Source organism: Mauremys mutica, chromosome 11, assembly GCF_020497125.1.
Source record: "Mauremys mutica isolate MM-2020 ecotype Southern chromosome 11, ASM2049712v1, whole genome shotgun sequence".
NCBI lineage: Eukaryota > Metazoa > Chordata > Testudines > Geoemydidae > Mauremys > Mauremys mutica.
The window spans coordinates 64,429,986-64,457,232 of NC_059082.1; the positions used below are offsets into that span (position 1 = coordinate 64,429,986).

The window sequence follows — 27,247 nt, forward strand, 5'->3', positions numbered from 1 at the left end:
GCTCCAGGTTGAGATCTCATCCACATATACCAAGGGGTGTCTCCACTATTCCCAGTGCCATCAAAACTGCATTCCATGCAGAAAAAAAAAATTTCACTTAGCATTATTTAAAATACAATCTGTATTTACTAGCTTTAAACACAGTGATTAAGTTTAAGACAATTACTTAAGTTAGTAGTAAGAAACCATTAGTGAACTGTCCTGTGCCATGATGAGTTGTTTAATAAAATTCCTCTTAACTGCAATATCCCAACTCCCCTACTTTATTTGCAATAGTTGTAGTTAAACTGAAACTAAATTAAACTGTGTTTATGAGGAAACATCTAAATATAATAAGTGAAACAGAAAATAAGCTAAAGATCAACTGCTGAATAATACACTCATTTTAAAAGTTATTTATCAGCAGCATTTTGTTACAGCATGTTTAGATTCTTCCCACTTATGACAAGGCAAGACATTAATCATGTTTTGTTTTCCTTTATGCTGTCATACTTCCCCTGTCATTTTTAAAAACCCCTTGAAAACTTAGAACAGTAGATATCTGCACCGCAAAGTTACTTCTCACTCCCAAGAAGTTCAGGCTGTTTTAGAGGGGTGGTGTTTGAGGTTTGTTTTTAATAAAGAAAGACGCTTAAAATATTTGCTTAGACAGAAAAAGTATTAATAAAGAAAATTATATTGATAGAAGTTTCACCAAAATAACCACAGTTAATTAAATCTGATGCCTACAACTGACAATGTGTCTTTATAGAGACACCATCAACTATAAAATCACTTCTGTATTGTTTTTTGGCCTATTACTTTCCAAGTAACATTTACTATAACTGAAGGATTAAGTATTTATCTATATTTCTCCTGACTGTTCAATTTGTGAACATGATAACACTTTGCATATATTAAGGTGTTTTTCTTAACTTTGTAGAAATTAATTCATACCAATTATAAACAAACAAATTCATTCTTAATATACAGGAAATAAAGAATATCATATACAAAAGAAAAAGGTAACTCACACCACACTGGGACTGTGTAACACTAGTGACTGTTCATTACTACTCTTTAGGGTTTACCTGAAAATCAATTAAAATGCTGTTCTAATACTACTTGGTGTATTTGACACCACTTTGTGTACAATCAGACTCTGAATAATGAGTTTCTTATAGTCACTTTCCCTCCTTTGCCAATTATTTTTTCTTCTCTCACTCTCATCACACAACAACAGGGGCAGAAAACTACCATTTTAAAAGCCATAGGAAAATGCAGTTGTAAAACCACTGACAACTCGGGAGCGGCTGCCCTTGCTGTAAATCATTGTTTAAAACTACCAGCCTGAGTGGATCGGGGCTTTTGAAGTTCTGTCAAGTCATAATTAGGATGAACGAGTTGACAGGCTGCGGCGGCCTGTCCCCCAGCACCTCCCGCCCCACTCTCACCGGGGCCTCCAGCCTCAGCAGGGCTTGTCAGCGGTCGGAAGAGGTTCCACACAGGCTCCGTTCACACCGCAGAGGGATCACCCCCACAGGGCAACAGGCACTTAGCACCGCCTGTCGTGTGTTCATACCCCCCCCACGCTCCCCGTCACCGAGCCATCAGGAGCCCCCCGCAGAACCACCCACGAGGGTCTCCACCAAGCCAAGCACTAGATTAACACGAGCTGAGGAGGAGAAGAGAGGCACCAGGGTAACCCGGCTGCCGGGGGGAATAAACCCAGCCTCGATACTGCGGGGAGGGGGCAACACCCAGCAGCCTCCCTAGCGGGGGAGTGGCGGGGGAAGTGGGCCCAGAGCACCGCCACCCCCACCGGGGGCGGTGAGGAGCAACGGACCGCCTGCCCCATTGGGGTGGGGGATCGAGCCGCCAGCTCCCGCGTTCGGTGAGCCCCCCGCCTACCTGCTCGCTAGGTCCGGCGGCGGCGGCGGCGCAGCTGAGGAGGAAGGTGGCGGCAGCGGCGAGCTCTGAGCACGACAACAACAGCAGCGTCTCCACTCCTGCCTCGGCAGCTGCGCTGAAGAAACCCGGCCTCCTTGTATTTGCGCCCTCTGGCGCTGGGAGGCCAGCGCCACAATCAGCCGCCTCAAGCACAACCGCCCCGCCCGATTGGCGGCCGTGGGCACATTTCTGCTTTTCCCATCGGCTCCACAATTCCTAGAACAGGACCGGCTCCTCTGATTGGCTGAAGCCAACAGATTCTTTGCTTCCGATTGGCTCTATATGTCCCCTCCTGCCTCTCCGTTCCTTCGATTGGCTGGTTACTCAAACTATGCGTCTCTATATCGCTCCCTCCCGGGTACGATGTTTCACAGGAGCGGGCAACATCTCCACCTCCAATTGGCTCCTCAACTGCCACGCCGGAGACACACCACTCCTGATAGGTGGAGGCCGGCAGTCTCTGAGTCTCCGATTGGCTTAGGTTCACCATCACACCGCCCCCTCAGGAAGCCGGCGGAAGCATGGGGTGCCAGACTGTCCACACCACACGGTAATTAGTACTGCCCTTGGGCCACCACCCCCCATAGGTAGTTTCCGCCTCCAAGCCCTGTCTCGTCGCCAACCGTCGTTGTGATGTGGGGGGGGTGGCGGCCGGTTCGCTAGACACTGACAGCACTGCGCGTGCGCGGGATGGGGGGGGGGTCTTCCCCCCGTCGCGGGTTCTCGCTCTGCTTCCCACACGACACTGCACCACGTGACCGTGGGTGGGGCCTGAAGAGACGCGGGTGGTCTGCGCCACGGTGTCCTGCCAACGTGGGGGCACCTCAGTGAGGCGGGGCGGTTGCCTTGTGGTGGGGCATAAACGTGGCTGCCCTGGTGCCGTCAGGAGGTGGGCCTGGCCCCAGGACACCGGGGTGTGCTCAGCGTGCGGCGTGCGTCATTATGACATCACCCCGAGGGCCCGAAGTGGTGTCAGGCCTTTGTCCTGTCTTGGGGCGGTCTCGCCCCGCAGCATCACGCCTCCAAGGCATTGGCTCCTGATGCCATTTGCCATGCTTTGCACAGGGACAGGGCGGGGGCACTGTGCGGTCCCACGGCATGGCACTGGCAGACACAAGCCCAGCCAGTCTACCACAGCTACAACTGCAGGCACAAGTGTCAAACTGTGCCTGTGGTGTCTCCCAGCTAGTGACAATGCTGGGCTTGAAGTGTGCAGCCTTCACTATAATGTCTTCATTTCACACGCGTGGTCCTGCATGGTAACCCACTCGTGTATGTGAATAGGTTAAAAATAAGGGAAAGTATAACTCTCCATCCTGCAAACAAAGGGAGTAGCCCTCACACTCACTGGTTTGGAAAGCAGTATCCTGCATGATTCCCCCTTGTTACCTACAATGCAGTGATAGCTACACACACACACACACACACACACACACATATGCTCCTGGTGCAATCAGACCAACTAACATCACCTTTTGTGGCATAGAGTGATTGCCTGCAGCACTCAGAAAGGATTCCATGGCATTGTACAACTGGCTGTTTGTTCTACAAGGGAGTTTCACATCCCCTGAAACATTGTTTTGATAACTGCTGGAAGTGGGATGCTTGACTGGATGGACAAATAGTCTGAGCTAGTATGGGAAGTAATACATTTCAGTTTTAGCCTATTTTTGAGTCAGTCTATCTTAATTTTTTCCCCCCTAGGTTTCTGAAGCTTAAAATGAGCATTTTATTTTCATACAGGATTCTGCTACAAAGTCCTATCCCTCCCTTATAGCAGTCCACTACTAAAAATAGAGGTGCTTTTTGCCTTTCATTGACCTCAAATGTTAAGGAAGGGCAAATGGAAAACAAATGTCAATATAGTGTTTACTCAAAAGTAATATTGAAGGATTTAATGTATTAGTATTTGGAAGAAGTATTTGATCCTTGAAGTGTGCAATTATATTTATCATGATGTATTCTCAATGTGATTAATGAGTTTTAGCTGCAAATTTCCTATTGATAATTGAAGACACAAATAATTGTTTGAAGATTTGGAAATGCCCCCCTGTATATCTGGATTTGTCCATGTTTAATCTTTGACGTCACTCCCACACACTCTGAGCATTGATGATATATTCAATTAAATATAAGTGGAGTACATCGAGCCCTTAGGCCAACGCTTCTTTGATGCTACTGGCTTTGGTCTTGGGAGTAATAAGAGCGTGACACCCATTGCGCTGTTGCAAGGCTAATTTTTTTTAATTTCATAGCCCCAGTCATATACCATAGGTCAGGGTTATAAAAGGTTATACTATGTACAAACTCCAGTGGCTACTGTTTTTCTTCCCATTTCTGATTTTGTTATGAAAATCAAAATGCAAATAAAACATATCAACTGAAACTCATCCCAAATACTAAGATATACCATATACATACAAACTGAGGTCCTGTCTATGTAACCCACACACCTGGGTGTGGTGCGCTGTCCTAGCTAGTGGCACTGAGACCACTTAGAAAAACAGATTAATGGGTCTGCTTAATAGCCATCTGGCTTTTAGCTCATGCAGTAGAGGCTCATGTATTTAGTTCCAGAGGTCCCAAGTTCAATCCTGCCTGCTGATGGCTGGAATTTGTCAGTGTAACATCTACATTAAGGAAATTCACATCAGTATAGTTATACCACTACAAGTCCCTAATTTAGGCATGCTGCACCAGCACAAGCTGGGACTGACATCAGTAAATTGCCCCGATCCCAGTGCAGTGTGTCTACATTAGAGACTTGTACTGGCATAACTACATCAATATAGAGATGCAAGTAAAATTTCCATAGTGTAGAGAGGACATAAGCATAAACCATTACAAGACTATTTTTGAATCTGCAGACAGCTCAAAACAATGACTTAAAGGAGTGATCTGCCTACCCCCAATTAATCTAATTAGGTGTTGATGCTTAAAACTACTTATAACAGTTTAAATGTAATAATTATTTCATTATTTATTATTTTAGCACATGTAAGAGGGAAGGAAATAAAATCTACAGGAAAGAATGGAAAATGGGAGCTTTTTGAGAGGGAAATGCAGACGGAGAGACACAGAAAAGGGGGTGGGCAAGAGAGAAACAATGGGCAGAAATAGCAGTAATCTGAAACTTGGTCAGATTTCTGACTCTTACTGAATGATCCTGAATATGAAACCAAGATACTGAATAGACCAGTTCTCTTCTTGAGGTACCCTGGTGCATGGGATAGCCTAATTTTGGCAATTAATTGATCTTTATTAGCAGGTAAATATGCCCAATGGTCTATGATGGGATGTTCGATGGGGTGGGATCTGAGTTACTACAGAGAATTCTTTCCTGGGTGCTGGCTGGTGAGTCTTGCCCACATGCTCAGGGTTTAACTGATGGCCATATTTGGCGTTGGGAAGGAATTTTCCTCCAGGGCAGATTGGCAGAGGCCCTGGAGGTTTTTCGCCTTCCTCTGCAGCGTGGGGCACAGGTCACTTGCTGGAGGATTCTCTGCACCTTGAGGTCTTTAAACCACAATTTGAGGACCTCAATAACTCAGACATAGGTTAGGGGGTTGTTACAGGAGTGGGTGGGTGAGATTCTGTGGCCTGCATTGTGCAGGAGGTCAGACTAGATGATCATAATGGTCCCTTCTGATCTTAAAGTCTATGAGTCTATGAGTCTATATGAAGGAACAGTTATCCTTGGTTTAGGGATTTCCTTTCTTCCAGAAATGGGTCAGCATTCAGCTCTTAGACCCTCATTCTCTGTGGTACCATTAGGCCAAGACAACTGCAGCCATAAAAGAGAGAATTAATACAACTATGAGGGCTGGAATTAGATTATTGTGTTTAGTAACAGTTTCAGTTTCAGAGATACAGTTGGGGCCAACACACATGCTAGCACAATAGCCATTGGTGCTGGCACAGTTGGATCTTTGACTGCTGAAGCACTTAGATACTATTGTGATGGACCCTGTAGAATCCCCCAAGATTGATAAAGGAATTTTTCCTCCTTTTCTGCTTCCTTCTAGGAGAGCAAATATGTCAGATGAAAAGCTGTTGGAATGTTCTATTGTACCTTCAGAGAGAGGGGGAGATCTTACACTAAATAATAAATATAACTTAGTACAATAATCTGAGATAAGTGATCCAGTGAAATCAAAAGAATAAATTATAGAAAACAGATCTGTGACTAATTTTTTTTAATCTCCATTTAAAACAAGGGGGATCACATGTGTCTTCTTTTTCTAATGAAGAAGATCTCCCCAGGAACAGATCGGTCAGCCTGCCTGCTTTTGATATAGGTGAGATACTTGATCATTAACTCTTCTATAACGTTTGGATAATTATGTTTTCTCGCTCACTTTTGATGCCTCTAAATTGCGTCTTGTGTAATTATAGTTCATGTGGCAACAGTAACAACTTTCATAGTTAAGAAAAAAAATAATGTTGCAAGGAATTTTATTTTAAACAAAATGAGGAAGTTTCAGTTTGCATTGTTGCATGTTATACATAGTTGTAAGCTGCCCGCTTCTATTACAAGTTCTTGCTCTTCAATGTAACTCATTAATAACATTTTACTATGTATAGCTGATAAAGTTATATGTTTTATATGTGTATACATATACGAAATGCACCTGCAGTAGAACTGCAGAGTTACAAATACCTCGGGAATGGAGGTTGTTTGTAACTCTGAAATGTCCATAACTCTGAACAAAACATAATGGTTGTTCTTTCGCAAGTTTACAACTGAACAGTGACTTAATCCAGCTTTGAAACTTTACTATGCAGAAGAAAAATTATGCTTTTAGCCACCTTAATTTAAATGAAACAAGCACAGAAACAGTTTCTTTACCTTGTCAAATCTTTTTTTTTAACTTTCCCTTTATTTTTAGTAGTTTATGTTTAACACAGTACTGTACTGTATTTGCTTTATTTATTTATTTATTTTGTCTCTGCTTCTGCCTAATTGCGTACTTCCAGTTCCAAGTGAGGTGTGTGATTGACCAGTCAATTCATAACTCTGGTGCACGTAACTCTGAGGTTCTACTGTGTCTTTCAATCAATTTAGCACACTTCACAACAGACGAGACTAAGGAAAAATTTAGGCAAGAATATTGGGAGAAACATGCGTTGTTATGTAGGGGCCTTTAATAACCCAATAGAGAAGAAAATCTGTTTTTAAGTGCTCATCCAAGTAAGACTGCAATGTAGATTTTGATAGTACCAGGCAGAGAGTAAAAGAAACACACACACAGATGTAGAAGGATGTCAATTACCCTTGCAGTTATTAGAAAAATATATATTTTTTCTTTTTATCAACCATTTCCTCCCAGGAAGTCAAACGTTCTGTAACATACAGAGTCCCAGGAATTATCTATGACTATCTCTCTGTCTTTGTAGTGATTCCATTTGTGCTCCAGCATCATTGATGATGGCAATCCTACCCCGGGAGTAGGATTTCATTACCAACATCTAAACTGGAGAAAGCAAAAGCAGTGAAGACCTGGGAGCAAGTGAGAAGTGTGAGATATTTTAACCAGTCCCTTTCTTAAGCCTGATGCCACGTTCATTAAAACAAATTTGTTACTGAAAATAGTTTATCCCAAAGGAGTTGCATATTTTGCATCTTCAACCCAAGGTAAGGTCATTGCTCCAGGTCAGTCTCTGAATGGTAAGGTGAAAGAGAGATCCACCAGCCAAGATTAAAACTGTATGTTGTATACTGATATACATTTCTGACGAATCTTGTAGAAAAAATCTACCCATACAAGCTTTATATGCATTTTAATGGAAAACAAATGGCAATATAGTGTTTACTCAAAAGTGATATTGAAGAGTTTAATGTATTAATATTTGGAAGAAGTGTTTGATCCTTGAAGTGTGCAATTATATTTATCATGATGTATTCTCAATGTGATTAATGGGTTTTAGCTGCAAATTCCTATTGATAATTAAAGAGACAAATAAATCATTGTTCAAAGGTTTAGAAATGTCCCCCTGTATATCTAGATTTGTCCACATTTAATCATGATCAGCCTTTGAAATCTTTGTATTTCCTGTGCCTTGGTGTCCTTCAGATACCTGGTTGCTAGAAGCCCCAGAAATACCTAAGACACAGATAACTAGCAATTAAGAACAAGTCAAATTGTAGGACTGTTTTTGAACAACAGATGTGCTAAAGGTGAAAATATTAATTGGATCCATTCTTCTGATTTATAGTTGTCCTGTTAATCATGTTGCTGCCTCCTCTGAGCATCCTGTTGGGATTGGCTGCCTGCTGTTCATCCTTAGATAATGGTTTACTGAGGACTCCACCAATGGGATGGCTGACTTGGGAACGTTTTAGATGCAATACCGATTGCAAAACTGATCCTGGAAACTGCATCAGGTAAGATAATTGATCAAGAATGGCTGTAAAAGAATTCTAAATATCACAGTTAGGAAACTTCTCAAACTGTGCTAGCGTTAAGAGGATGTTGAACAAACTGTTCAGGTTTTGTCTGCCTCACCCCATATAAAAAAGACAAAGAAGACCAAAAGCATAGTGTTGGTACAAATATAATGTTATTACAACATTTGTGAGAGTCGTGCCTCCTTAGTAACACTTCTAATAATATTAAGTACATAGAATGTTGGTGTCTAGATGCCATGGTGATAGGGGTAATATAAATGCCTACATAGATTTAGGTAAGATTTTAGGATAAGAATAAATCCAGGTTCAGTCAGTTACACTAGATTAGAAGAAGGTTTTGAATAAAAAAATCACAATTCACTTATTTTAATGAGCTTATTTACAAAATAAATATAATACTTTACTTCTCAAAGGAGAAGGATGGTTGAATAGCTGTTGTAAGGTGGCCTCAAGTACAATAATTCTAGTCCCTGCACAATTTACTGAAGGTTTTTATATTTTTTTTCTTCCCCTTTTTTCATCTTTTGTTCAAAGAATTCTTGTAGGATTTAATTTCCCCCCCTTCCACATTCTCTTATGAAGAGATGTTTATATTATTGTCCCTATTGTATATACCAATTTTTATTCTTTAATTTTAAAATCTCATTTGTGGAAGCCTTCATGGACTTCCTAGATCATTGTGACAGGTTTCAGTGGTAGCCGTGTTAGTCTGTATCAGCAAAAAAAAAAACGAGGAGTCCTTGTGGCACCTTAGAGACTAACAAATTTATTTGGGCATAAGCTTTCGTGCGCTAGAACCCACTTCATCTGATGTATGAAGTAAAAAATACAGGAGCAGGTATAAATACATGAAGGGATGAGGGTTGCTTTACCAAGTTTTAGGTCAGTCTAATTAGATAAATCAATTAACAGCGGGATACCAAGGGAAGAAAAATAACTTTTGAAGTGGTAAGAGAGTGGCCCATTACAGACAGTTGACAAGAAGGTGTGAGCAACAGTAGGGTGAGATTAGTATTGGGGAAATTAAGTTTAGGTTTTGTAATGACCCAACCACTCCCAGTCTTTATTCAGCCCTAATCTGATGGTATCTAATTTGCAAATTAATTCCAGTTCTGCAGCTTCACATTGGAGTCTGTTTTTGAAGTTTTTTTATTGAACAATTGCCACTTTGAGGTCTGTTATTGAGTGACCAGAGAGACTGAAGTGTTCTCCTACTGGTTTTTGAATGTTATGATTCCTGATGTCAGATTTGTGTCCATTTATTCTTTTGCGTAGATACTGTCCGGTTTGGCTAAGGTACATGGCAGAGGGGCACTGCTGGCACATGATGGCATATATCACATTGGTAGATGTGCAGGTGAACGAGCCCCGGATGGTGTGGCTGATGTGGTTAGGTCCTATGATGGTGTCCCTTAAATAGATAGTGGACAGAGTTGGCACCGGGGTTTGTAGCAGGGTTTGGTTCCTGGGTTGATGTTATCTCGTTAGACTGACCTAACATTTGATAAAGCACCCCCATCCTTTCATGTATTTATACCTGCTCCTGTATTTTATACTTCATACATCTGATGAAGTGGGTTCTAGCCTACGAAAACTTATGCCCAAATAAATGTGTTAGTCTCTTAGGTACCAAAAGGACTCCTCGTTGTTTTTGCTAGATCATTGTGTTTCCCAGTTTGAAAGGTATTGAGACAAAACCATAGTGTTTCACTGCTGCCATTTTGGGAGGTGCCTAAATTTGTCTAAAAAAGGAAGCTGGAAATGCTGTTTCTACAACAGGAAGGAAATAATGTTCATGTACACAACTAGAATCAGAACAGAATCAGCTAGAAAATATTGAGAGAACTCCCTCTACTGTTATATCTCAGAAATGTTATTGTTAAGAGCCTGCTTCAGATTAACTGAGGGAGAGACTATTCTTCATTGTTTTGTATTAATAAATACAAGCAAAGCAAGCTGAACTTTAGACTTGACACTAAAAAGGCTAAGCATGTCAAATACTTAAGTGTATTAACATTGTTAAGATCATAGTACTTTCCTAGAATTCACAGAACAGGAAATGTTTTATGATCAACTTGGTAATGCTTGCACAGCAGTAGCCAAGGAGACAAATATTTTGGCCACTTCTGTAACCCTGACAAAGAACCTAGCTGAAGATGGAAATTTTTTAGCCACGTCCCATTTTTTCTACCTGTTAAGTAACTAAAACAATGGTTGATCTTTAAAATGGAAAGGTTTCTAAATCCAATTATTATAAGGCAGGGTACTATGAGATTACTATACCATATAATATAAATTTAAATACAACTTTTGATTTCCAAAATGTTTCTTCAAACACCCCGATAATCCTGGGGATAATCTTTTCAAAAGATATTTCAGCTATTGAGATGTTAAAAATTATTCTTAGAATCCCATCTATTGATAGGCGTCCATCTAAAAGTCACGCTTTTACAGAACCTTGAAAGCAATACAAATACTCTGAACTACACATTGCATAGACTACACTAGTCTAAGATCAATTCCTATTCTATCCCCTTAACATACCATGTTAGACTGACCTCTTCAGATCTTATAGACCAGTGGTCTACAACCTTTTTACACCCAAGATCACTTTTTTAATTTAAGGGCAACTCAGGATCTATCCCGCCCCTTCCCTGAAGCCCCGCTCACTCCATTTCTCTCTCTCCCCTCCCCCCGTTGTTCGCTATCCCACTCACTCACTTTCACCGGGCTGGGGCAGGGGGTTGGGGTTTGGGATAGGGTGCGGGCTCTGGGCTGGGGCCGAGGGGTTTGCAATGTGGGAGGGGGCTCCGGGCTGAGCCTGGGGCAGGGGGTGAGGGGTGCAAGTGCTGGGAGGGAGTTTGGGTGCAGGAGGGGACTTCGGGCTGGGGCAGGGGGTTGGGGTGCAGGAGGAGTTACGGGATGCTGGTTCTGAGCAGGGGTCAGGGCTGGGGCAGGGGGTTCGGGTGCAGGAGGAGATGAGGGGTGCAAGCTCTGGGAGGGAGTTTGGGTGCAGGAGGGGGCTCTGGGCTGGGGCAGAATGTTGGGGTGTAGGAGGGGGTATGGGGTGCTGGCTCTGGGAGGGGGCTCAGGACTGGGGGTTGGTGTGCAGCCTCCTGCCGGGTGACACTTACCTCGAGCGGATCCCGGGTGGCGGTGCAGTGAAGCTAAGGCAAGCTCCATGCCTGCCCCGGCCCCACACCGCTCCCGGAAGGGTCCAATGCGCCCCTGCGGCCCTGTGGGGTGAGGGCGGGAGGCACATGGCTCCACACACTGCTACTCTCTGCAGGCACTGCCCCCGCAGTTCCTATTGACCATTCCCAGCCAATGGGAGCTGCGGGGCGGTGCTTGCAGGCAGGAGCAGCATGCGGGCTGTGGGGCCACGCTGGCCACTTCCAGGAGCGACGTGGGGCTGGGGCAGGCAGGTAGCCTGCCTTAGCAGCAGCCCTGCTACACCACCAGAGATTGGGATCGACTGGGAGAGTCTCTAGAATCGACCAGTCGATCTCAATCAACAGGTTGTTGACCACTGTTATAGATTAAGGAGGAACAGGTTACTAAATACATGGAAGGGATACCTTTAAAGAAAAGTTCAGGAGCTGGAAGAAGTAGTGCTGGTGAACTAGAATTGAGCCATTTTCCCTGTGACTCTGTTCTGAATCAGTGGCTAGCCAGCAAGGTATGAAGTGGCATTGTTCGGTTGGAATTGCCATTTTTCTGAGGAGATGTAAAGGTGAGGTCCTGACCCTTTGAGGTCCCTGCAAACACACACAAATAAGCAAAATGTAACATTTCAACAATTTTGTTAATGCAATCTTCTGTTTTTAACCAGTGAGTACTTGATCAAAACTATGGCGGACAAGATGGCAGAAGATGGATGGAAGGAGCTGGGTTATGAATATGTGAACCTTGATGACTGCTGGTCTGCAAAGGAAAGGGATTCCCAGGGCAGGCTTCAGCCAGACCCAGATAGGTTTCCGAGTGGTATTAAAGCCCTTGCTGATTATGTAAGTTAAGTAAAATACATGTACTTAAACACAAGTTTCTCACTGTGGTATCTCAGATGTAGGTGCTAAAAATACAATTTTCTTTTGAACCTAGTTATTTAAAGAAACTGTTATTAGAAAAGGATACATATAACTTACTGCAGAATTCACTTAAATGACAACTAATAAATGTCAAGCTACTTAGCTGGAAAAATTACAGGGAACAGCTTAATTGTAATACATGTAAATGATTCTACGAATATCTCTAAGAGAAATACATATTGGATTTTCATTGTGCCTGCACATATGGATGATGATCAGTGGACACTTAGGGTTAATCAACATTATTCCTTAGGAATATATTAACATGCTCTGAGTTAGAATTGAAAGGAAGGTAGATATATTTACAAATGAGCAAAGATGCATTATTCTGTGCAGTTGGTCAGTTACACAATGTGGTTGTGTACAGTGGAACCCAGCAAGGCCCCAATCCTGCAGAGTTTCATGTGTGCTTACCAGTTTACACATTTGAGTAGTTCCACTGAAGTCACTGATAAGCATGTGTGTGTTTGCAGGATGGAGCCGTAGTGTGTATTTGGAATGAAAGCCATATTTTGCAGAGAGGCAGGGATCTAATGGTTAGCATAGAGAACTGGGAGCCATAATTCCTGGTTTCTGTTCCTACTTGTGCCACTTACTGTGCGACATAGGGTAAGTCACTTAACTGTTCTGGTTTGTTTCTACCAAATGTGTATAACAATGCTTACCTACATCCTAATCCTTGTGAACTGTTTTGAGATCCTTGCATGAAAGGCAACATATTACTCCAAGTAATTAACCTTTTAACTATATTTTTCATCATGAATCCAAAGCAGTCATTACTGCACAACAATCAGCTTTTTAGGACTCTGATATGCAAAGGCTCTCAGAACATCATTGCCAAAATAGGCAGAGACCTCACAAGAGAGCATCCAAGAGAAATCTAACTTCAGAAAAATAATGAAGATGTTTAACAAACAGAAGAGATTTAGTATCAATGGATATTAGAAGACAAATACACTGGAATCATAAACTAATCAGAATCACTTTCATTTACCAGATACATTCCAAAGGGCTGAAATTTGGAATTTATAGTGACATGGGTAACTACACCTGCATGGGTTATCCTGGGACCACACTGGACACCATTGATACAGATGCCAAAACATTTGCAGAATGGGAAGTTGACATGCTGAAGCTTGATGGCTGCTATTCCAACTCATCTGTTAAAGCAATAGGTTTGTTTCTTAGGATTAATCTTTGAACAAGGGAAAGACTGGCTCAGGAGTTTTGTTTTATTTTTAAATGAAGCTTCTTAAACTTGGATAATCCATTTTTTAAAAAGCCTGTGAAATCTTCAAGTTCTGTGAAGTAGTAGGTTTGCTTTTCATCCCTGTTATTTCATCTCCAAATAATTTCTATTTATATGTTTATTAGTTTTGGATGTATCTAAATTTAGATTCGTTAAGCTCAATATTGAGTTGTGATGTCTCATGATCTTGTTTTATCTAAATGAAGTTTCCGCCCATCCGCTCCGAAATGCAGCTTTTGGCTCATTTTAAGTAGCTACTCAAGAAACAGGATTCAAAATAAGGCCCTTGTTTTGCAGTCCTTGAGCACTCAAACTTCCAGCGGAAGTCAACAGGATTGTGCCCCTCTCATTCTGGATCTGCTTCCTACTGCCTCCCCATCTCTCCTCTCAGTCTCCTTCTCGTTTTCAATATAGCATTTTAAAAGGAATATTGGTCATGTCAGCCCATCACATCTAGTATCTTGCCTCAAATTGCAGCCAATAAATGATGCTTCAGGTGAAAGATTTTAAAAACTCCACATAAGAGATCCTGAGCATCCTCAAAAGATGTGCAGTGCATCTCCCTATGTCTAAGTTCAGATCTGCAGCCTTAGCATAGTGTTCTAGTGCTTGTGGCCTAGTAAGTTTTAAAATAGTCGTAAATTTGTTCAACCAAATTCAGCTTACTCAAACAGAGCAAAGATACTAGTCCTCAGTGAGACAGGGCCTGCTTTCCAAGTTGTAAAAGTCAACCATTTGTGCTGAAGCCCTGTTCAAAAAGTGTTGTCGATGGCTTTTGGTTTTTTTAAAACAACAGAAAAATATATTTTTTCCACTCACTGATAACACAGAATGGATGAAGGGATTTTGCTAGAGCTCTAAAAATATAAATAAAAAAGTTTGGGGGCAATTATGAAGCATTGAATATTTTTGTGTATTAAGGTACTGTTGTATTAATTTTGAGGGAATAAAGAGGTTCAGAGTGTCAAGGGTGTTAATATGACTCTGTCACTGTCCAACATTAACAGCTAACATAGTTTGGGGGGTTGGAATACAGAGACCTCAGCCTGCCTACTACCATGACAAACACACCAATAAAATCTTTTTAACCTTTTTTAAAGATTTAAAAAAAGAAGGAACACAGTTATGTAAACTATGAAATAAATATTTTATTTTAACAATATCCCTTATTCCCTTTCCCTTTAGCTGTAGAGTTACTAAAAGGAAGAAAAAAAACCAGTCTGAAAGTCTTTTAGTTAAAACTGTCCTTTTAGGGAAACAAGAAAAAGTTAGTTGAGATGGGCTAGAGCTGTTGCTGCTGTTGTTGTTAAAGTCAGATCCCATTTTCTAAAAAACAAAACAAACACGCACAAACGAGAAGAGAAAAGAATAGGAAAGGCAGAAAATTCAGCTTCTGGCCCTGGTGTTGACTCTCACTTCCTATCTCACTCCTAGAGAAACACAGGCATGGCAAATGTCTAGTTAGCCACTTTGTGACCTGGCAAGCTTGTACCAGCATCATCCTGTTTACTGCATTGCTTTCATCTCCCTCTTTCGTCACAGGCTTATAGCAGTGTTGCAAAATATATGGTCTTGGCCAGCTAAGCCAAACTTTTATTAGACAGATGGCAAAAGAAAGAGAATAGGAAAGAGACGAAACAAGTGATATGGGCAGGGGTGACAAAGCCTTACATCTCAGGTGATACTCAGGATTTAGTTAGTGTAGGTGGTGATGTCCTTTGGGTCCCTCTCTCTCTGGCCCTGTCTCATCATGAGCTCCCTCAGGATTAGGACAATGACGGACCAGTGGTGTAACAGTGAGTCCCAGGAGAAAGCCTTGATGGTAAAGCTTGCTTCTTCCAGTCCTCTCATCTACCAGTCAGCAGTGGTTGTTAGCCTGCAGGCTGTTTTTCCCCCAAAGTCTTTTCTTTTAAAAAGGGAATGAAGGGTGAAATAGCCCATCCCCTTATTATTTTGTCCAGCAGGCAGGCATAATTTCTGACATCAGTTTTGGTCCATTGATTTCCAGTTCCACACTTCTCTTGTTTGCGAGGCATGTTCTTAACACAGTCCTTGGATTATATCAGTGTAAGCATTTTTGTTTCAACTAACACTGTCTGTCTCCCTTTTGCACCTTTTCCCATCACCATTTATTGTTACAGTAGAACCGTAGAGTTACAAACCCCTCAGGAATGGAGGTTGTTCGTAACTCTGAAATGTTCGTAACTCTGAACAAAATGTTATGGTCGTTCTTTCAAAAGTTTACAACTGAACATTGACTTAATATAGTTTTGAGACGTTACTATGCAGAAGAAAATGCTGCTTTCCCATTATTTGATTAGTAGTTTACTTTTAACACAATACTGTACTGTATTTGCTTTTGTTGTTGTTGTTGTCTCCACTGCTGCCTGATTGTGTACTACCAGTTCCAAATGAGGTGTGTGGTTGACTGGTCAGTTCATAACTCTGGTGTTCATAACTCTGAGGTTCTACTGTATATGTTGTTGTTGTGAGATTATGAACTTTCACTTCTTACAATTGAGCTCACATTTAGAGTGAGTTTGGAGGCCAAAGTATTACAACAGTACATTTTTATAACGTTTTATAAGCACAAGAAAATAGGTGTTACAAAGCCAACTGTTCTGAAACCTACGTTCTGTATGTATATAATGAGTGCTAATGGAGACTGTAAAATTGTGACTCGGATTTGTTTTAAATAGGTGAGTCTCGGATAGGGTAAAGAGGACTCTGCTCCCAGACTGTCATAGTAGGTGCTTAGCAATGAAAGATACTGGGGGGCAAGATCCTGTACTCGCAGCACCTCTTTTCCAAAAAACGTATTCACACGTGTAAGGGTTTTCAGGAACATAATCTCTTCAAGATGTTCAGTTTTCTGCTGGTCTAAAGAAGGAGAGTCCTTGGTTCTTTTCCAAACCCAGACTTCCTTAATGGCAACACACTACAATGCTACTACGCCATTCAGCTCTTTTCTTAAACACTGGTTCAGAACTATAAGATTATTCCAATCCCACATCTATTTTGGAAAAAAATCTGCCTCTTGCTGAAGAACTTGAAAACAGGAATATACAAAAAATGGGTTTTCTTACTCTGCAGTCAGTTTGGGGCAGGCGTGATCATAAATTGTAACTATACGCTCTTTGTAAAGGAAACCTGTAATTAGCCATGTTCCATATATAATTCCTGTTCCATATGTAATTCGCCAAAGAAGAGACTCCACTCTTATCTTTGTAAAACAATAGCAAGTGAAAAAACTAGAATACTATTACTGTCGTTATGTAATATGTTAATATTGCCTTGCATTACTACCCAGCGCTCAATTTTGTTTAGGCTACCCAAAGATGAGCATTGCTCTGAATAAAACAGGAAGACCTATCGCTTACTCATGTAGCTGGCCAGCCTATGAAGGAGGGCTTCCCCCAAAGGTATCTCCACTGTCTGATTTTATTTTATTACTCTTTAGCTGACAGTATTTAGCTAACTGGGACCTCTTGACAAATGGCTGGAACTTATTTGAATGAACTGCACACCAGCCAGGCTAGTCCTCTTCTATTCCATTCATTTCTGCATACAGGCACCACCTTGTTAGATGAATAACCTCACTGCACTAATGAAATACCAAAGTCTTCTGATTTTCAGATGCTTATAGGAGAAAGCTGTACATTGTAGATACCAATCTCTCCTATTCAGATTATGGGTATGACATTTGAAAATAAAATAGCCTGGCAAAGGTGTCTGCTCTTCTCAGTTTACAAATGGCAACTAAACCACTGTCTTAAAATCAGTTGTTTTTCCTTTGGAAAAAATTGTTTGAGAACAACACAGATTAATGTTCTGTGCTAGGGAACGTTTTACTCCTTTAGAAATTTAGAAAACCCTATTTGCTTTTCTGGAGAACAAGTCAGCTTATTGGTTTTTTAAAATGTTTTATATCAATACCATTGTGAATGCCACTTAAATATAGTATAAACTGTAACAAAACAGTATTTATATACATAGTCCTTCCCCCACCTACTTTTGTTTGTCTGAGAGCTCATAACATGATATTTAACAGCCTAGTGCTTCCAGTTCTGAAGCCTAGTGATCCAGTTAATTTTGTACCAGATGATTGTGTCATAATGGGGAGAGTTGACTTCCGCTATTGCAGACCCACCATTCAGCAATTAGTGTTGGTAGGAAAGCAGAAGAACAAGAGGGGAAAGGAGGAAGGGAGGGAAGAGGGAGAACAGGAGGCAGCCGAGAATGGGAGCTGTTAAAGTTGCTCAGAGATTTATAATGGCAGTAGCAGTCCTGGCACAGAGGACAAAGGGGCAGAATAAATATAGTTTATTCAATGGCTGTAGAAATAAAATAATTTCTTTCATGGATGTGATGATCACATACGTAGTATACAAATAAATATATTACTTATATTTTTATTAAGGTAAATTATACCGTACTTGGTGAAATTTGTAACCTCTGGAGAAATTTTGGTGACATCCAGGATTCCTGGGAGAGTGTTCTAAATATTATTGAGTGGTATGGAAATAACCAGGATAAACTGCAACCTGCAGCTGGCCCAGGAAGATGGAATGATCCAGATATGGTAGTTATCTTTTTCATATTTTGTTCTCTGTTGAAATTTAAATAGATCCTGATAAAAAGGCAATTTAACAAGACTTCCTAAAAGACTGCTGTGAACAGCTAATGGACAAGACTGATACTATGCATTTGTGCATAGAAAACATGTCCGGCAGTTAGAGCAGGGGACAGAGTCAGAACTCTTGGGTTCTACTCCTGCCTCTGTCACTGACTCACTGCATCATTCTTTTTATCTCAACTTAACCATCTTCAAAATGGTATAATACCATTAGAGGTATTTATAGCGTGAGATGAGTATAGAGATGTAGTGGCAGCTCAGTAGTTAAGGTTGCACTGCCTTTGAATTTAAATCTGATATAGACAGTGTTCACATTAAACTATTTAGTAAAAAAAAATTCAGCCAGAAATTACACATGGATCTCAAGCCAAAATGGTTTTTAACCTTAACTCAGAATTTCCTATTAAACATTTTGTAAATAACTAATGTTCTGATATTTTTGGTTTAAAGCAGTAGGTACATATTTGCTACTTTAACTTTTTTTCTAGGAATTAATGTTTGTAAAGTACCTTGAGATCATCTAGTGAAAGATGTTCTACATGAAAGACAAGTATTAATGTGGTAAAAAAGCTTTTCTTACTAAAATTATAATGCCTCTTCACTGGGGCCCTTGGGTTCATTACCTATATTCAATATCTCTGTGGCAGAATCCTACCCTTAATAATAATCACAATGCCAATGGCACGAACGTCCAGAATACTTCATGATCTCTTCAAGTTGTTTCACAAACACGTTTAAGAGGAAGGGTGGCAAAATGGAACTATGTGTCACCCTGGCTGGGAGCACACTGGCGGTTAACGCGTAATTAATTACCAAAATAGCCTAGCGGAAAAATATTGGTAAACATTTAAACAAATATATTACAGTCAAAGGGAGGCAATTAAGGTAGCCTTTCAAAATCTGAATTGCTCATGCTAAAGGGAGAGAAATACATTTTATTGATGGGCTGGTAAATTTAAGATAATTTTGCAAGTCTGTAGAGAGTTATTATGGAAACAGGATTTTGTCATGAAGGAGAAGATATGGTTCATTCTGAAACTGAATTAATGCTGTAAGCATTTTGGGACAAATGTTGTATAAAAGACAATACAAGTAACAGTCCAGTTCTGCAAGCTTTCAACTATTAACTTCAGTAAGATTTCTGCACATAGAGGGTTTGCAAGATCATGCGCTAAATTGTAACGTAGTTGGCTTTTGGTGTACATTATCATTCTTTTAAGAGAGTCACATGGCATTTGCCAGGACACTGGGATCTTGGTTTGTGATTAGGGTTCCTAGACACTACTACAATACAGACAGTTTCATTTAACAGTATCTGATTTATTTCAGCTGATTATTGGTAACTTTGGCCTGAGTAATGAGCAGTCAAAAGTGCAGATGGCATTGTGGGCAATCCTGGCAGCCCCTCTCTTTATGTCCAGTGATTTAAGGACAATCTCTGAAGATGCCAAGTACATCTTGCAAAACAAGCTGTTGATTTATATAAACCAAGATTCTCTGGGCATTCAGGGACAGCGCATTATGCAGGTACCCAATTTGCTAGTTGTCTACTTTCTATATTTTTGTTTGTTTTGATTTTTAAATGATGGTTCTGCTATGCCTCATCACCAAGCTCTGCCAGAAACTCACACTTTATCTTATCTTTTCCCAAGAAAGGAAGCTTCAGAATTTTTCATTTTTAAAACAGCCTTTCCAGTCCTTTGATAAGTAACGTAAGTTGTAGCGATTTGTTTTTAATCACTTATTTAATGTTGCTGGAAAGGTTGAGGAAAGATGTGTTAATCTACACATTCCTATTATTAGTTACTTTTCCTGCCACACTCTCCTCCCCCTCCCTCTCTGCATACATAGGTTACACATTCGTTGGATACATATGAATGAGTTTACACATAAGTAACTTACACTGCCAATTACATCACTAGTGAATTTGGCCAAGACATTTCCACAGGAGTTGCACCAGCTTACATCCAGTCTGAATTTTATTAGCGTTTTTTTTTTTATTCTATCAGTTTCTGTGCTAATTTATACAGCCGTTTAGGCTTCATATAATGTTTTCCTTTCTTGGAGGCTGAGAACATCACTTCATCCGGTATCAATATGGATTCAAGAACAGTGTAATTCAAGTGGCAATTTATTGAGTTTCTCTGCTTCTGAGTAACTTTTGTCCTTATTTGTTTGACTTTCCTCTAGATCTGCGGGTTGATCACAGTACATGCTTAGAGAGCTCTTGGGCTCTAGGGAGAATCCCAAGAATCTCAAAAGGTGGATGGGGGAAAGAGGCTCAGTTCATTTTACCATCATATCCAATAGAGAGCCTGAACTCTCATCATATCCAGCATGAGAGCCACACATAAAATGGGAAAACTAGTATTTTATAGCATAACCATCAGCAAATGCTGCTATGGTAAATACTTTTCACCTCTGCCTAGGTTGGTCTCTGCCCATACATCCTGCCATAATGGTAAAACTACAGTTGTTTCAGGATTACCACATTACTGAGATGTCTCAATCTCTTGACAGTTACACAAAGCAAGAGATGTGTACATTCTAGCCTTGTCAATTTTAAGAGTTGATTTCCTTAAACACATAAATGTTCTCTCTTCAGGGGTGAAAAGGTTTCTGGAAACTTACTATAATCTTACTAGATCCAGTGTCACATGGTGTTCTCAATTAAGTAAACAATCCCACTGAGCTCAACAGAGTTGACACAGTGGTGTTACATGGTTGCAGTAGAATGGAATTACACAATCTTTAGCTGCTGCAAAATGCCACCCATCCACATCAACGGGTGGGAGAAATTGATGGGACTCACAATGAAAGGGGGACAGTCTCAGTAGCAATAGAGGCAGACACTTGCCAAGGAACAATAGTCAGCTCCTCCTACTGGGAGTCTCTGGCACTCATTGACCAGCTGGGAGAGAGGGGTGCTGATTGGCCAGCATTCCTCATCTTCCACCATTTAGCCCAGTGCAGGGACCACGTGGAGCCTCTTTCAGCTCCGTTCCAGCAGCCCACTCTAGCCACTCAAAATGAGATTGGGAACCCAGCCTGACGGATGCTGTGGCTCTGGCCGATCACCTGATTAGGGGATCAGGAAGGAATTTTTTCTCCCATGGGTCAATTGGCAGAGGACCAGAGAGTTTTTTGCCTTCCTTGCAGCATCTTCAAGCCACAGTGGGTTAAGTAGGAATGCATTTAGTTCCTAACTGTGGTATTGGTTATTCATCACAACTTGCAGCCGGTTTTCAGTGCAGTTAAGAGAATAAAATGAATGGTTCCGAGAAATAAAAGACCTGAGATTTTGGTGATGGGCCTTGGGCTCATATGATAAGGGGAGACCATGTGGCCTTTGTAGCCAATGTCATACCTTGTGGCCTTCCCAGGCTGATGTCTCCACCCTGCTGCACTCTCTATCCCCAGATATTGCATATGATAGGATAAGGCTGTGAGATTTGAAGAGAAACTTCCCAAGAGCAGACAAAGTCCTAACTATTTAAGCCAAATTCTTCCCATGGTTATGCTAGTGCAACTGCACTAGAGTTACGCATCTGTCCTGCTGACTCTCAGATATCTATGCCCTGGTTGAGCTGTAGGAATAATAAAATGCATCTGCTAAATTTAAATGTAAGCGTACCATTCTGCTGGAGTTTTTCATATAGAGCACCTTTGCTTTCAGGAGATACAGAGATTTGGAGCTGCTTATTTGCATAGGTAAAAGCAGGCTCTTGGGTTGTGTCATTTTTTCTAGCTATTAGGGATCCTTCATCATTCTAAACAAAAGTATCAGCAGCAAACCATCTAGGCAACACTCTAGCTCAGGGTTTGGCAACCTTTCAGAAGTGATGTGCCGAGTCTTCATTTATTCACTCTAATTTAAGGTTTTGCATGCCAGTAATACATTTTAACATTTTTAGAAGGTCTCTTTCTTTAAGTCTATAATATATAACTAAACTATTGTTGTATGTAAAGTAAATAAGGTTTTTAAAATGTTTAAGAAGCTTCATTTAAAATTAAATTAAAATGCAGAGCCTCCCAGACCGGTGGCCAGGACCCAGGCAGTGTGAGTGCCACTGAAAATCAGCTCGCATGCCGTCTTCGGCACATGTGCCATAGGTTGCCTACCCCTGCTCTAGCTGCTTATCAGATGAGATATGTAGGACTTTAACAATAGAGTACAATAGAATATAGGGCAGAGTTTGGTCCTGACTTTCTGGAGTGGCAAATTAATTTAGAAGCCTAGAATCACATCAAGAAACATGTCTTATGTGATAGTTTGAATGAGACACTGGATAATTAGGACCCATGTGTAGAAAGAGATTAGAAGTAAGCAGAACTTTTGATTGTTTTACTCACTATGGAAATTATTTGGAACTGCTGGAAAGATGGGTGGGTAATTATATAATTGACAACAGTGGATGAAGTGAAAGTATAAACATATTCTTACAGATTAAGTATAGAATTGTATCTACCATGTAGCTCAGGGGTTGGCAAACTTTTTGGCCTGAGGGCCGCATCGGGTTTTGTAAATTGTATGGAGGGCCGGTTAGGGGAGAGGGTCATGGCCCAGACCCCACCTCCTATCTGCCCCCCTCCGGGACTCCTACCCCATTCAACCCCCCCATTCGCTGACTGCCCCTCCGTGACCCCCACCCCATCCACACACACCCACTCCCTGACCCTGACCCCCACAGCCCCATCCAACCTCTCCTCTCATTCCTGACGGCCCCCCTGGGATCCCTAACCCATCCAACCATCCTTTCTCCCTGTCCCGACTGCCCCCAAAACCCCTGCCCCTGCCTGTCCCCTGCTGCCCCATCCAACCCCTCCTCTCATTCCTGACGGCCTCCCCCAGGACCTCTGCCCCATCCAACCATCCCTTCTCCCTGTCCCCTGACTGCCCCTTGCCGCCCTATCCAACCCTCCCCCCCTTCCTGACTGCCCCCCCGGACCCTTGCCCCCATTCAACTTCCTGTTCCCCTCACTGACCGCCCCAACCCCTGTCCATACCCCCGCCCCCTGACCACCATCCCGAACTCCCCTGCTCTCTATCCAACCCGCCCCCTTACCACACTGCTTGGAGCACCAGTGGCTGGTGGCGCTACAGCCGCACCACCTGGCTGGAGCTAGACCAGGTCACCGCCGCCAACACGCAGTACAGAGCACCGGGTCAGGCCAAGCTCTGCAGCTGCGCTGCCCCAGGAGCTCACAGCCCCGCCACCCAGAGCATTGCGCCGGCGGCAGAGCGAGTGAGCTGAGGCTGCGGGGGAGCAGGGGAGGGGCCGGAGCTAGCCTCCCAGGCCAGGAGCTCAGGGGCCGGGCAGGACGGTCTCACAGGCTGGATGTGGCCCGCGGGCCGTAGTTTGCCCACCTCTGATGTAGCTGCGCAGGCACAAAGCAGAACCAAGGAACTTCATACAATTTTTTTTTTACAATGTGCCAATTGTAACACTTAACAGCATTTGGAATAGATACAGGCTCTAGGGCAATGGGATTTTTTTTTCCAGGTAAAAAACTTACTTGTGGGACTCAAATTGAAGTAATCTATTTTCCCTCTTTTTAGCAATTTTCTAGTTCTACAAAGGCAATAAAACTTTTCAAATGTAGAAAAAGCAGGATCATTATGTAAGATAGTTGCAAAAAACGTGCACAAAACCAGCACTGATGCTGTTGCAAAACATAGTAGATGCACAAAATCAGCAACACTAGAAATGAATATTGGCGCATGCAGGCATCCAGCACCAACACTTACTGATTGGGAGAACATTTGGGTCAACCTGGACAACGTATAAAGATCAGTGTGTGCCATCCAGTTCTTTCACAAAGCTATCTGGCCATAGCTTCAAGTTTTTAAGGCTAGTCTGTCAGAATCAGAGATCATTTACTCATTTTACTACATTGCACCTTCACCTATTCTGGGAGAAAGTTATAGATTATCCCCCCCAAAATATAAACAAAAGATGCTCTTTATTAATAAGCATAAGTGTCCATCACAGAACAAATTCAGAAGATTATAAAATATATATCGATAACAGCTTGCTTCCATTTTTAAAACACCTGGAACAGTTAGCATTTTGATTCCTGCATACCTTCCATTGTTGTGATGTAAAAATGTAAGCAGATTTATGCTGCCAAACACAGCAAGATGTAATATTTCCTTAAGACAGTCTTATTTGGCTACTTACTGTAAGACATTCATGGCAGGCACTTGTCTACAGTACCTAAGGGAACGTCTGCACCAATAAAACTCCAGCCACTGGCCCTTGTCAGCTGACTGAGGCTTGCAGCGTTCAGGCTGTGGCGCTATAAAATTGCAGTGTAGACTTTTGGGCTTAGGCTGGAGCCTGAGCTCTGAGACCCCACAAGGAAGGAGGGATCCAGAGCCTGGGCTCTAGCCCGAGCCCAAACATCTACCCTGCAATTTGATAGCCCTGTGAGCCTGAGTCAACTGGCCTGGGCCAGGCCCAGGTGTTCTTTTGCAGTGTAGACATCCCCTCAGATACTTTTAGTTGCAGTATAAGTAACATCTGGAATCCAGTGAATCCCTAAAGCAGCACCTCTCACTTCTATTTTCTGCGGGAATTAATAGCTAGGAGAGATGGCCCATATTTTGTTCATCTGCATCAGGTCTGTACCCCCATCATATCTATCTCACAGGGATTTCACTCAGCTTAACTGCAAACTAATAATAGTGCTACTTTTAAGTTAATAATATAGTGGTGACAGTTTCTGCGAATAGTATTGTAAGCACAAAGGGACGTGTGTGACTTCCATGTATCCAGTGTCAGAAATGATGATGCAAGGACAATGAAAATTAATCCCCGCAATATACTTCTATTTGACAGTGGCATCATTTTGAAGTATGGAAGAGAATCCTGTTCAACGGACAGTTTGCCATAGCGGTTATGAACAATGGCACGGATGGAATGCCAAGACCTTTCGCAACCAATTTAGCATTACTAGGTATCCTAGATTGCAAGGAAGGATACAAGATCTATGATGTTTTGGAGCAAGCGTTCTTAGGAGATTTTGCACTCGATACAACTATTAACATACAAGTTACTCCAACGGGTGTAGTCTTGCTGTTTCTCAGGCCTCTGTGTTCTTTCACCTAATATACAAAACCAATCTTGAGAGCCTAAGCACTTGAACTGCAATAAAAAGATTAACTAGGGTAATTACAATGGAGTTCGCTGTGGATGGGAGCTAAGGTACAGGAGCTTTGTATCAGAGATTTGGTATCAGGTGTATTATCTAAAATACATTTGAAATGGCAGTCATCTTTCAACTGTCACTAGACAAATAAGATCTGGAAGCTGTTTGAACTGCTACTGTGGGTTCTATATTAGCGTATACCTGGAGGAATATGTTGAGGTTGAGCCTGCAGAAAGGAAGAAAAACAGCACTTTCAAAGCAGTACAAACCAAGTGGCTGATCTTTGTTTTTTCAGGAACATCTTGTTTTGAAAATGAGATTTCTCTTTTTACAAAAAAACACATTGAATGCTACAGACCTCCCCTTTGATCTCCCCAAATATAGATGGTATGTATAACTTTATTTAGAGAGACCACAAAGGCGGTCAGCCCTGAAATACGATATCCTCTCCTTTCCCCTCACCCTCTTTTCCTTAAGTGAGTTTGTTTCAGAATGTTCCCCAACAGATAATTTCTTCACTATGTGCTTCATAATTGAGGCTGCAGTCCCGCTGGGGCTAAATGAACATATGTGGCTCTCATTTTAATAGGAACCACCTATGTGCAGCCTAAGGAAGAATATAGTCCTTAAACTTTTGGCCTTTGTGCCATGTGACCCAAACAAAACAAACCTAAGATGCTAGGGTTTTGCTGCCACATGTATTTAAATAACAAAGTGTGACATTTGTACCTCCATAGTCTCCCTTCCTGCCAGCTCCATACTCATGAGCCAAGAAAACACAGGGACTGACAGGCTGTTTAAGACTATGCAGACCTTTTTCTGGAGCACTGGTATTTATGGAGTTTTGTTAATAACAGGGTATTTAGAATACAAATTGTTTGGCAGTGGGACGGGCTGTGCATTCTATTTTGGGCCTATCAACTTTGATGAGCATCTTTTAAAAAAAATTACAGCATTATTATTTTCTGTATAATAAACTGAAAGGCAACATGCTCTAGTGGCCTGAAAACACGGGATTGAGAACCAGAAACTTGTTACCCCTGCTTTGCCCCCAGACATGCTTTGTGGCCTCAACTGATCTGTGCCTCAGTTTCCACCTCTGTAAAATATAGTTCTGAATGCTTTCCTACCTCACAGGATTGTAGTGAGAAGTGATTTGTTTTCAAGTAAATTAAAATGCACTTTCTCTGTAAAGTTTTGACTCTTAGGCTTTTGATAAGTTAATTTTATGCATTTCCCCTTCAAATACTCCAGAGTTAATAGCATAGTACTGGTTTAGCTGAGGGAAGAATCTGGCTTATAGTAATTACTCCTCATTGTATCTATTCACTCATGTCTAAAAGTTTCATTAGTTGTCAGTTTAAATATTTTTATTTTCATTTTATGCCATTTCATCTTGTTATACTTAGCGTCAAGGAACCCCTTTTTTATTGTTCAACTGTAAATCAAGAAACCTGGTAATGAAAAGTCATAATCACAGTTATTTTGAATGGAACAAATAAAGCGTTTTTAAAGCAATGAGGTCACTTCTCAGAATTCATTCATTTAGAAAGACACTGAACTTAAAGTAGTGATGTGTAATGCATGCAAATTAAATATTGTTCCAGTCAGAATGTGTGTGAAATACATTTACAGAAATGTGCATGAGTTCTTAAAACCACTTATAAACACAACCTTAGCTCATGTATTTTATTATTGAGTGCATAGTATAAATACTGCTTTCTATTTAAATTAAGATTGTTATAGAAAAAAAAACTAATAGTGTCTCTGATTAAATCAAATGG

The 27,247-nt window shown here is 41.4% G+C and overlaps 2 protein-coding genes across 4 annotated transcripts in view; one reads left to right on the plus strand and one right to left on the minus strand.

Annotated features, from left to right (window-relative positions):
* Window positions 1-2,254, minus strand: part of ZC3H7A (zinc finger CCCH-type containing 7A) — a 56,171-nt gene extending 53,917 nt beyond the window's left edge. For 2 of the 3 annotated variants that reach the window (XM_044979131.1, XM_044979128.1), the window contains exon 1: window positions 1,891-2,254. The gene's annotated coding sequence lies outside the window, so the exon portion shown is untranslated. Of the gene's footprint in view, window positions 1-1,433; window positions 1,451-1,890 lie in introns of those variants that run through there. The other variant, XM_044979130.1, reaches the window with a different exon arrangement.
* Window positions 2,255-8,159: 5,905 nt separating this feature from the next.
* Window positions 8,160-26,981, plus strand: LOC123343772 (alpha-N-acetylgalactosaminidase-like). The gene is made up of 7 exons (XM_044979132.1): window positions 8,160-8,314; window positions 12,171-12,345; window positions 13,424-13,601; window positions 17,003-17,097; window positions 18,096-18,257; window positions 19,641-19,838; window positions 25,154-26,981. Exons 1-7 carry the CDS (start codon window positions 8,160-8,162, stop codon window positions 25,421-25,423), a joined length of 1,233 nt encoding a protein of 410 aa, XP_044835067.1. The 3' UTR covers window positions 25,424-26,981.
* Window positions 26,982-27,247: the final 266 nt, after the last annotated feature.